The 12,458-nt window shown below is 40.6% G+C and overlaps 1 protein-coding gene across 1 annotated transcript in view; it reads right to left on the reverse strand.

The window, feature by feature from the left end:
* Positions 1-12,458, reverse strand: part of LOC149289279 (dystrophin-like) — an 874,963-nt gene that overhangs the window by 16,608 nt on the left and 845,897 nt on the right. The window contains 4 exon segments of the mRNA XM_089490922.1: positions 2,268-2,391; positions 2,941-3,184; positions 3,508-3,666; positions 4,982-5,047. Of these exon segments, the coding sequence (XP_089347048.1) occupies positions 2,268-2,391; positions 2,941-3,184; positions 3,508-3,666; positions 4,982-5,047 (593 nt within the window).

The raw sequence follows: 12,458 nt of genomic DNA on the forward strand, positions 1-12,458 counted from the left end.
ATTTTCAGATACCCAGTGGTGCAGTAGCTAATGGGTCGAATACACCTAACGGAGGAAATATTTTTTGTTTGTTAAATCCCTTAAATGTGCTCTTCCGGGACTGTTTGCCAAGAGAGTCCTCCCTGGCTGCTTTTGGGATCACAACTCCAATGGTAGTCAGCCACTTCCAATTTAACACGGCACAAAAAGAGTTATAGAGCCACAATAGCAGGAAAGCTGCTTAATTCCAGTATAAAATTTTGTGCATTTGACTTATACCGCAAAACTGCTAAGCAGGCAGTATACAAACAAAACATATTTAACAGTTGTATGTTTGCATTGCCCTGCAGACAGATCCATTTGATTCAGTTCTCAGCAGGTACAAGACAAAAAGTATCTCCAGACACCACCTCTCTAAGCCTTAATGTATGTCTTTGTATTGGCACACATACATACACACACACACACACACACACACCATGTCTGTGTGCTTGAAAGGCTAAGGCTTGAATTTTTAATCCACCTTTGGACATTTTGGCCACTGTCCCTTTAATGAGAAACGAAATGCCATCTGTATTAATGCCATCTGAAATGAAGATCAGTTCTAGCTGTAAGATCTATGCTTAAGTCTTATTGATCTAAAAGGCTTGCGTCGTACAGCAGTGAGCACTATCAAATTTGGATATTATGGAACACAGATGGTGATTGACAGACCCTAATAAAAGCAACGGAAAAACAAAGCTTGGAGGGGTTGCTGGCATCCTGAAGTGTGGGGTATATATCCAGCTTGTGAGACACCTCTTGACAGCTCTTTAAGAGCTATTGTTCTGTCTCTTTTATCTTGGGTACATGCTAATAGCGGGTTATGCAAATACAGAGCACTAACTCCACTAAAAAAGACCAGCAGCGCAATGTCAGCTCCTTAATTCATCAATTTAAGTGCATTGTGTTCTAAATTCCAAAATGTACATTTCTCATTGATAGTTCTTATATTGGGTTTAATGAAATATTTCAGAAATAAATCACAATCCCATTAGCATGACATTTGCAGAATAACTGGCAGACAAAGCAGACAGTCTACTGTAGCACATTTGAAAGGGATTCACCACCATGGCAGTCCACCCACACACCCTAACACACAGAGATTAGAAATGCCCTTCCCCCTGTTCAGCAGCTGGCAGAAGGTACATGGCTGACTCTTTCAATCATAAAAAAACAGCATGAGGGGGGAAAAAAATAAATAAAAAAAAAAGAGCAGGAAGCATAGCTTGAATGAGAGAGAACGCTGCCGTTTACTGAAATGTTTGCTCTCAATAAAGAAGCAATCAAGCAAGACCAGCATATGGAGCATAAGTCATCAGCCTCGGTCAAGAGCAAAAGCATGGACTAAAAAAAATTTCAATAGCAAGTTAGTAGACAAAACATTACTGAAATTTCTGCTCCCTTACTGAGTGTAATTACAGACCTCAATAACCCCATAATGCCACAGATCAGTATTCAATCAGAAACCGAAGATTTCATTATTCCGCTTTCACAGGGTATAGCCTGTGCTGTAAAAGGATGGACTCTCTCAACTCTGCTATGCAGCTAAGCTCCTACTGTAAGAAAAACATTATTCAGCTAAATGTAAACCGCGTAAAGAACTTTGCTGTACTCTGCGCAGCACGTCTTGTTATAAACTAAATAATGGACCAAAAACAAATGATGTGAATTTACCAAGATTTAGTAAAGTGTGAGTAAAATATGTGTACTAAAGAGGATAACTTGAAAGAAAGCTTGCAAGAGAGGTGCGTGTAGTCAACTTTGATTTAAACTGAACATCTCCTACCAGCTCCTGCTTTAGTGAATAAACCCCACAATGTCACTTTCCTAATCTGTTGATACAGTACATGCTTTGTATAACACAAAAAAAGCAGTTTGGCTTAAAATTTAGCAAAATATTCTGTGGTATTGTTCTAGCATGTAATATGACAAAAATACAAAGTACTTGGTAAATGATCACATTATGGAAGTGTCACGTTAATATTGTCTTTATGAGTATACTGATAGAAAGTAAAAGCTAAAGGTAAGCTGGACACCATCATATGTGTTTACAGTACATAATATTACTGAACAATGTTTTTGCTAAGGGGTTATTACAAAAGGTTTTTCAGATAAAAATATATTGCATCGACGGAATGGACCCTCCAAAACTTGTACAATGGGATGACAGAAGGACATATTTTGATATGATGGGTGGCAAAAAGGAACCATTTCTGACCTTTGGATATTTTATCTCAAATACTTACTCATGGTTTCTGATGTTTGGCTGCCAACAACACGAAGCAACATGGGCTGACTGCTGTCTGATCTCTGCAGCGAGGGACTAGGAGAGGAAAATGTCGTACCATTGACCTTTGCTTCTGCTTGCGGCTAAAACAAGAGCAAAACCAAGACGTTTCTTTTACATGGAGAGATCAGCAATCAAATTATTGATTTTCAGATTAAATATGGAATTTCTAGTAAAACATGTGTCAAGAACATACCACCTCAACGAAGAGATCATATTTTTGTACAGGTTATACAAACAGGCCCGGTATATAATTCTAAAGCTCATCTTTGCACCAAACTTTTAATGTACATGAAGAAAATAATCCAGGAAGCTTGTTACACGATGGGTTTTAACACACAAACTAATTTCCCACCTTGAAGTCCTGTAGTCCACCCCCAACAAGAACTCCAAAGGAATAGAGAGTTTGCACTCTTTGTCATACTCATTTATGGCGAGATCAAAGTTTCCTCCATCCACTACATCTGCTCTGTACCTTTCCTTTCTCTACGTGACCCAACCAATAAATACACAAATGTTCACTTAAATCAGTGTATTTTATGACAAAAACAAGCTCTATTGGGCTGTTGAGATAATTAGATATGTGACTATGTACATTATTGAACATAAAAAATGAGGACCATGTCCCTCACCTGCTCCAGCAGTTGTCTCAGTCGATGGAGCTGGGATTCTAGCTGTTTATTGTGATCCTCCAAAATCTGCATCCTGGCCTCCAGGCGCCCCTTGTGCTGACGCAGAAGCTTGGCTTCCGCAATGAGCTCTGCATCGCGTGGACTCTGCGGGGAGGCCGGCATCATTTCAGGAGGAGAAGGCAGAGGGGATAATCCTTTGTTATCATGCTGCTCCTTGAGTCGATCATATTCGGACTGCAAATTCCTGTTAAGGTACAAAAAAAAAAATAGAAATAACTTAATGTAAGATAACAGGAAAAATATCAACTTGCTTAAAAAAAATGGGATACTTATTTTTTGACATAGACACACCAAAGTAAACACACCAATTTTTATTGCAAGCATTTTTCTTAAGGAATATGTTGTTAGCCATACCTTAATCAAGGAGGGTTTTAATACATTACATCTAGCTAGGGTAGACATAAATACATAACATGTCTTCTGTTTAACTAGAAACCATCTCCACCAGAAATCTTGACATTTTTGGAGGCTGCTTGTACGTAGACGTAAAATGTAAAGAAGACTGACCTATTCTCCTCCTCCAGGTCAGCTAGAATTCTCTCAAGCTCTCCTCTCTCTTCACTCTCCAAAGAGATGAGTATCTGGGCAGGGCTGCGGGGCTGGCTTAAGGGAGATTCCTGGTTCAAGCTTTGGCAGTAGTGCTGAATGAGCAAGTGTTCATCATCTCTACACAGAACAAACCGTCACTATTTACATTAGATTAACAAGAGCAGTATCAATTACACTACACAGTAATAAACAGGGCTGATTTCCTGGTATGAAAAGTTAGGGAAAGACAACATGGTTTGTTAGGTGCCTGTGGCATCTGATGTCATACTGACATTTATGTCCTACTCATTAATGAGTAGGATCTGCTCTGCATCCAGTGGAAGTAACATTATCTTACAATATCACCTCTAGGTCCTCACTTATCCATTATGGCATACTGAACAGCTACTTTTTGGGGTACTATTGCATCAGTACTGTGCATATTTACATACATGTCCTTAATCCCTAGAAGAAGAGAAAGCGCATAACCAAAGGGAAAAAAAACCCAAATCCAGTTGTCAAAACGAGCAAATAAAGCCTATTAATACAGCAATAATGAGATGACAAACACTATTTCGGTGTAGCAAGTATTCACCATCCCCAGTCTAAATTAATATATTTGCATTAATTAGCATCTAGCGTGAGCTGCAGTGCTATACGTTCCTAGTCATCTGGTTAATCCATGCTTGGGACAGAGAAAAAAATATTTAATATATTTTATAAAGATGGTTATTGTTGTGTATTGTAGCATCATTGATAAAAATTTACAGTGAAATTGTACTTCCTTTTAAAGCTCAACTTCACTTTATGCATTTTACAAACACAGATATTCTATATAAAATATTGGACTTATTTTTGCCTTGTGTTGCTCATTTTCGTTATGGTAGATGAGCACTAGGGGATTTTAGAGACATTTAATCGCAAAAAATGTTTCTGATCATGCTTACTTAAAGGGAATCTACTGTAAGCATTATATAAAAAGACCTTTATGTAAACATAGCATGAAGTAGTGTAGTAAATTTCTCACTTCCACATGTGTGACAATTTTTCATACAGTAATTATATTACTCCAGGAGTGTTATTGTGTTCACAATTCATATATCCATAGTCGTCTTCTTCAATTTATGTATGAAGAGTTTACTTTTATTCTTGATGTAAACAACTGGTGATTGCTTTAATGTGACACTCCAGCCATCATATGCACATTCCCATGGTATCTCCTTGCAATAGACCTCTATATCACCTGAATTTTTTCTTGAAAACTAGAATATCTATCAAATGAAAATACCCTAAATTGATTATGCAAATCTATTTGTCATTCACTATAATATTATTGTAATATTATAAAATTAAACCATATATTTCAATATAATTGTAAACCAACAATATTAGAAACTACAGAATACAAGAAAAAAAACAATATAATAATACAGCCTATTGACAGTATACATACATGCTTTCATTGGGAGAAATGCTATCGTTTAGGTAGGATCCATTGGTGTTCTCCATTTCTGCTAGCCTGTTAGAAATATTGAACAAAGAAAAATGTACCTCGGTTATCAGTCTACCAAAGCCCTTAAATTGCTTATGACCCAAATACAGAAGTGCTTATCTCTGTTTATAATACATATCTTACATATGTGACCAATGGGAGGGAGGTGGCTCATGAATTCTATACATATGGATCTCACATCATCAATAACATTTTTTTTTCATTTGGTTTAGTGAATTAGTTCACTTTATCCAATGAACACTGCAGGTCTTGTGAAAGTCCACCACTGCCTTCAGTCTAGTTCTTGAAGAAGACTAGCTGCAAAGTTTCTTAATGGTCCATTTGGGCTCAAGTTTGTCAGATATGAGAATAATGCACATTATTTTTTTCTTTTGGGTTCACTAAAGAGATACAAAGGTGAAATGTGCTTAACAACCCACTTATCAGTAGCTAAATTTGGTTGGTCATTATTTTGATTGCACTCAAAGCATATTGATGTAAACATGGTGATAATCTATATGCTGCCATGCTGTGAAGAACATATATACATAGCATTTTTTGTAACTCTTTGCAAAACGATTACATACCAAAACCTTAGTTGCCACAAGACGCAATAATCTAACCAGCAATGTAATGATGATTACGCCACACTGATTCTACTTAAACCAAATATGCCTAAAAAAGTTACTGTTTGAACAATATTGTCAACTTAACAATAACAGCATGGGAGATCTGTATAAGTATTAAGATGCATAGTATGGTGATGGGAGTGGCATCTTAACTATAACAGTTTAAGGGGCAAGAACACACTTTTGTAGAAATGTTTAAAACTCGGCCTTATACAGAGTAGAAATGAAGCTGATATGCACAATTTTAAATCTTGAAGTTTAATAAAATAAAATACATAATAACTTGCATACTAGAGGCTTAAACTGTTCCCCTGAATAGTGGCAAGTATGTCAAATGCTCCCAGTGCCTCACTATCGTGAGTGCCATAGGAATGAGCAAAGCACTCAAATTACTAACATATTAAAGGGCATATTGTTTAGGCAGCTGAATGAGTGACTGAACAGAATATACATGAATGGACATGAAGGGACATAAAATAGGAGTCTATGGATACTTATGTTACACTGTTAACCTTACTGTAATACATAAGGGATAATTATACAGATATATAATATATTATATATATATATATATATATATACACACAGTCATGTCAAGAAAAAAGTAAGAAAGTGTGAATTCTATTGTTTTACATAATCAGGACATAATCATCTGTTCCTCAGCAGGTCAAAATTAGGTAAATATGACCTCAGATGAACTACAACACATGACCCTGTGTCATGATCTATTCAACAGAAATGAAGCCGAAGCAGAGAAGCCATGTGTGAAAAACTAAGTACACCTATGATTCAATAGCTTGCAGAACCACATTTAGCAGCAGTAACTTAAAGCAATCATTTTCTGCATTACTTTATCAGTCTCTCGCATTGTTATTATGTCCTGATATGTAAAACTACTTTATTTTCCCCAAAGAATTGTGTGTGTAAATATATATATATATAAATTATATACATACATATATTTATCTACAGTTACACTTAAAAAGACATTTAAAACATATGTGTAGAACCCAGTCCAGTTTCAAGACTTAACAAGATCAGGCACTTATTTTAGTTTGCTGTGAATCCTGATAAATGTTGATTATTACTTGGACAATCTAGTTAAGCGATGGTGAACCTATGGCACGCATGCCACAATGTGATGTGATCCCAGAAATATAACATCCCAAATACTACAGGAATTAAGGTAAGACATAAGGGAGAAAAGCAAGATAGTAACTGTCATGATTAACTCATATAACGTAGTGGATGCATGGAAGGGTAACCCAGCAGAGGTGGTTAGTTTCTTTGTTTAAGCATTCAATGAGTTAATCTGAGGTTGATTTAATGTGTTTCTTTGTGAATGCCCTCTGTATCTGTTCTGGCTAGAGGTGTCATCTTCCCAAAGGACCCCTGTGGTGATTCATGGCCTAACAGATAAGGACCCTGAGTTATAGGAATTCCATTCCTATCTTAAGTGGAGGGGTTTCCATCACCTTTACCCCACCATAACTTATTGGCACATCAAAGATGGGACCCGATTCTTGGGGATGGTGTCATATAATCAGTCATGTGGTCAGAGGGGCGTTTGCTTGCAAAAGTCTGATTTAGGGACAAAGCAGCGACCTCAAAGCAGAACTCCATGATATACTCTGATCGGAACAACATCATAAGAAACCATATGGACTTAAGGAGTTCCCACAGGCCTACTTATTGGAGAAACTCGTGAGTGAGGGTCCTGTGTTTAAGTCCCTTTGTTTTTAAGAACTGTTTGCTGTTTTATTTTTATTTTGTATGTCTTGTTTTTGTAATTCTGGCACTGTGTAATCTTTGTCTTTTTGTTATTAAAATCTTCATAATCCAAGTCTGTCTTTGGGCTCTAGTATCGATATCCACAAACCCTAAGAGAGAATAACACGTTACCATATTGTTATTAAGTTTTACAGGATATATATATATATATATATATATATATATATATATATGTTAGTTGCCCGGGGTGGGTTGATATATATATAGAGATAAAGGTTCTAATTCGGATTTCTCACGAATCCGGTATCAAAATCGTGAGTGGTGGCAGACTACCTGGGGGGATACAGGCAGGATTTGGGGGTTAATTTGGTGTAATTTATGCCTTGTTAAGGGGTGAAGTTAGTAAATCCAGAGGCCTGGTGCTATTAACCCCTTCATGCCCACGCCCTCCACACAGTCACGGCTTGGCAAGTAGTCCTGACCGTGACAAACTTGGTGGCAGCTAGGTGGGATATCTAGAGTTTTTTAGTGCTATTTATATTGCCCGGTTTGGTGATTTTAGTACTAGAAGAAATTACATGGGTTTTGTGTAATTTCCCAAAGACATTACTCAGTGCCTAATTACAGACATACAGTGCAAAACGGTTCGTTCCTCTCCCTTTTATTTTTCTCTACCATACTGCATTATGGAGGCATATCGACGACAGCCAAAAGAATCTCTGGAGCTGGTTTGTCAAGAAAGGAATATACAAATTTTTGGCAAAAGCAAAGAGCAGCTGATTTTGGATCTCCTGGAATATGATAAACTCTGTGCAGAGCAGGCCATTGGAGCAGATGTGATTTTGGAAGAGCCTGTGGATCAAGGATGTTTTCCTGATAAAGTTAACGCCTTGAGTGTAATGGACTCTGAGTTACAAGTGGCACTAAAAGATCTGGGGAGCGTGGATCCTCAGCTAAAGTTCAACCTGATTCTGCAGTACAAGGAGAGAGAGAGGGAGGCTGCGGAAAAAGAGAGAGAGAGGGAGGCTGCGGAAAGAGAGAGAGAGAGGGAGGCTGCGGAAAGAGAGAGAGAGAGGGAGGCTGCGGAAAGAGAGAGAGAGAGGGAGGCTGCGGAAAGAGAGAGAGAGAGGGAGGCTGCTGAGAGAGCTGCGGAGCGGGCAGCTGCTGAACGAGAAGCTGAGCGGAGGTACCAGCTGGAACTTCTACGGTTAAAGCAATATAGTCCGTCTCCCCAAAGCATAGTTAACGGAGATGGATATGCTAACCGACCTCGCCTGGAACACTTTCCAATGCTGGAAAAGGACACTGACTTGGATGTGTTTTTGAGAGGATTTGAGAAAGTGTGCCGGCAGTACCAGCTGCCCAAGGAAGAGTGGGGAAAGTATTTAACCCCATGTCTGAAGGGGAAAGCCCTGGATGTGTTTGCTTCCTTACCAATGGAAGTTGATCAGGACTATGAGGCCATAAAATCTGCCTTGTTAAAAAGTTTTAACCTCACCCCTGAATTCTACAGAAAAAAGTTTCGAGAGATGCAGCAAGCTACATCGGACAGTTGCACCGAATATGCGGGACAGCTTCGGACTATTTTCCGGCAATGGACTGGAGGCCTACAAGTTACTACATATGAGGCCCTGGAGGATCTGATGACTTTAGAGCAGTTCCTGAGGACACGAAGTCCAGAGGCCCGAGAGTGGATTCTGGACAGAAAACCTAAGACCACGGCAGAGGCGGCAGATCTGGCTAACGATTATGCCAACAACCGTACTCCAACAATAAAGCGGGTACAAGCATCACAAGGACCATCTACCTGGAAAGGAGCAGCCTACCAGCCACCAACTCCTAAGCCAGCCCGGAGATTATCACCAACACCTTTCCTAGCCAACAGAGCAGGGGCCACATCGGGCCAGGGGGATACCCGCCGGTGTTATCGGTGTAACCAGAGTGGGCACTTGAGTGCCACCTGCCCCTCTAAGAGACCATCTCCATGGACAAGTGGAAATGGAGGTACAGCTGGGGGAGCTGTACCTGTTTTATTTGTGGCTAGACCAAAGGAGGCACAAGGAGACAATTTGCAGTGTGTAACAGTTGGGGAACACCCAGCTGTCTTGTTTGTTTCCAGGTTTCAGGGGAATGAAGAAGAGAACCTACAAAGAGTAACTGTAGGTGGCCGTGTGACTATGGGACTCAGGGATACGGGGGCTGCTTGCACTCTGGTGCGGCCCGAGATGGTAAAGTTGGAGGATCTTATCCCTGGGAAGACCATGTCCATCCATGGAATTGGCGGGGTGCGCCCTGCAGTGCCAGTGGCACGTGTGTACCTTGATTGGGGTGTGGGCAAGGGTTTGCGGGAGGTGGGGATATCCGAGGATATTCCTGTTAATGTTTTGCTGGGCAAGGATCTGGGTCGACTTGTTTGCCAGTATGCACCAGTTGAGGAAACCTGCAAACCTGGAGGGCTGGTAGAGAGCCCTGTCCAACCTAAGGTACTGTCTGAAACTTTGGGAGTAGTGGGTAGCTGGGAGGGAGCCCAGAAGGTAGAGGTATGCCTGTCTGAACCAGCACCCAGGATCCTGTCTCCTGAAGGGATGAAGGGGGATGTGCACCAAGGGACCACACCTAGCGAGCAAGCTCTAGGGGAAAAGTGTGGTTTGACCTTTGGAGGGGCAGAGTTTCAGGAACAGGGAGTCTGTAGTGGCTCTTCTGGTTCAATGCCCCCTGATACGGAAAAGCATAGTGTTACTATGGGTGATCAGGTAGCCAAGGGATTTGGGCATGCTGGGGATACTTCGGCCAAAGTGTCTTCAGAAGTTGTATGCCCAGAAGGTATTATCCCTGAAAAACTAAAGGGGACTGGGGATGTGTGGCCAACCGTGCCTACAGCACCTGAGTATTTAGGTTTGGGTGCAGGAGAAAGTATACATGATATAGGGGTGTCTGCGGATATTCATGTTACTGACTTTCCTCAAAGGGAAAACAAGAGATATATGGAATGTGATGTATCTGTGTGTCAACAGCCAAAACCCTGCTTTCATGCTCCAGAGGAAATGCTTCATTTAACTCTTAAAGTGCTGGAGGTTAAGAAGCAGGAAGGGGGTAGTTTCTCCACGGTGCCTAAGACCCCTAAAGCTGTACAGTCTGGAGATAAGGAGGAGGGGGAGGAAAATTCACATCTTCATATCCCTTTTGTGTGTTCACTGAGTGGGCAGTGTGAGGGGCAGAATATTTCCCCTGTAGCTGTAGTGGCATACCAGCAAGATGCTGGGGCAACAGCTACAGAGGATAATATAGTAAAGGTTGATGAAAAGACAGCTACATTGACCAGTCAGCAAGAAACCCTTAGCCCTGTGAGTGTAGGTGAAGCGCAGAGCCTGGGATCCACACAGGAAGCCCAGGACAATGGACACCCGTTTGCTGTCTTGCTTGGGAATGGGCAGCGTTTAGCTATCCTAAGCAGGGCAGAGAAACAAATGGATGAGGCCTTAAAACATCCGAGTAAGTTATCGCCAAAGGAAGAGGCTTATTCAAGGGTTGGCAGAGAGTGCTTAGCTATGGTGTGTGCTTTGCAGGAGTTACGGCCATGCTTGTATGGTTGTGACTTCACTGTTATAATCTATCACAACCCTTCTCTTCAGGCAGATAGAGTAGATGGGAAGTTTAGCAAGTTGCTCAGATGGAGTCCCGTGCTGACAGTTTGTCTTGTCAGGGGGAGACTAGGATTTAGGCAGACATAGTAGATCAGCGTGTGCTGACCTCCTCTGTCCACCATCTTAAAGGGGGAGGTGTCATGATTAACTCATATAACGTAGTGGATGCATGGAAGGGTAACCCAGCAGAGGTGGTTAGTTTCTTTGTTTAAGCATTCAATGAGTTAATCTGAGGTTGATTTAATGTGTTTCTTTGTGAATGCCCTCTGTATCTGTTCTGGCTAGAGGTGTCATCTTCCCAAAGGACCCCTGTGGTGATTCATGGCCTAACAGATAAGGACCCTGAGTTATAGGAATTCCATTCCTATCTTAAGTGGGGGGTTTCCATCACCTTTACCCCACCATAACTTATTGGCACATCAAAGATGGGACCCGATTCTTGGGGATGGTGTCATATAATCAGTCATGTGGTCAGAGGGGCGTTTGCTTGCAAAAGTCTGATTTAGGGACAAAGCAGCGACCTCAAAGCAGAACTCCATGATATACTCTGATCGGAACAACATCGTAAGAAACCATCTGGACTTAAGGAGTTCCCACAGGCCTACTTATTGGAGAAACTCGTGAGTGAGGGTCCTGTGTTTAAGTCCCTTTGTTTTTAAGAACTGTTTGCTGTTTTATTTTTATTTTGTATGTCTTGTTTTTGTAATTCTGGCACTGTGTAATCTTTGTCTTTTTGTTATTAAAATCTTCATAATCCAAGTCTGTCTTTGGGCTCTAGTATCGATATCCACAAACCCTAAGAGAGGATAACACGTTACCATATTGTTATTAAGTTTTACAGGATATATATATATATATGTTAGTTGCCCGGGGTGGGTTGATATATATATATATATATATAGAGATAAAGGTTCTAATTCGGATTTCTCACGAATCCGGTATCAAAATCGTGAGTGGTGGCAGACTACCTGGGGGGATACAGGCAGGATTTGGGGGTTAATTTGGTGTAATTTATGCCTTGTTAAGGGGTGAAGTTAGTAAATCCAGAGGCCTGGTGCTATTAACCCCTTCATGCCCACGCCCTCCACACAGTCACGGCTTGGCAAGTAGTCCTGACCGTGACAGTAACAACATAAAGAATAAAAAGAAAGATATAGGGGGAGATAATGAGGAGAGAGAGAAAGGGGAGACACAGAAAGAAGGGGGGATGAAGAGAGATGCAGAGAAATAGGAGATAGTGGCAGCAGAAGCACATAGTTCCATCTCATAAACCACCAAAAACCTTGTCCCTATGCTGTTTACTCTAAATATATTTATATACAATGAGATTAAAGGATGGGGACAAGGTATTTGGTGGCTTCTTAGACGGAACCCATGTACTGAAACCCTAGGCTACTCACTTCAACAAACGCTAATTGGAGTCAGGAGTTATCA

This window comes from Sceloporus occidentalis, unplaced genomic scaffold, assembly GCF_023333645.1.
Source record: "Sceloporus occidentalis isolate IW3139 unplaced genomic scaffold, rSceOcc1.0.p SCAF_47, whole genome shotgun sequence".
NCBI classification, from domain to species: Eukaryota; Metazoa; Chordata; class Lepidosauria; order Squamata; family Phrynosomatidae; genus Sceloporus; species Sceloporus occidentalis.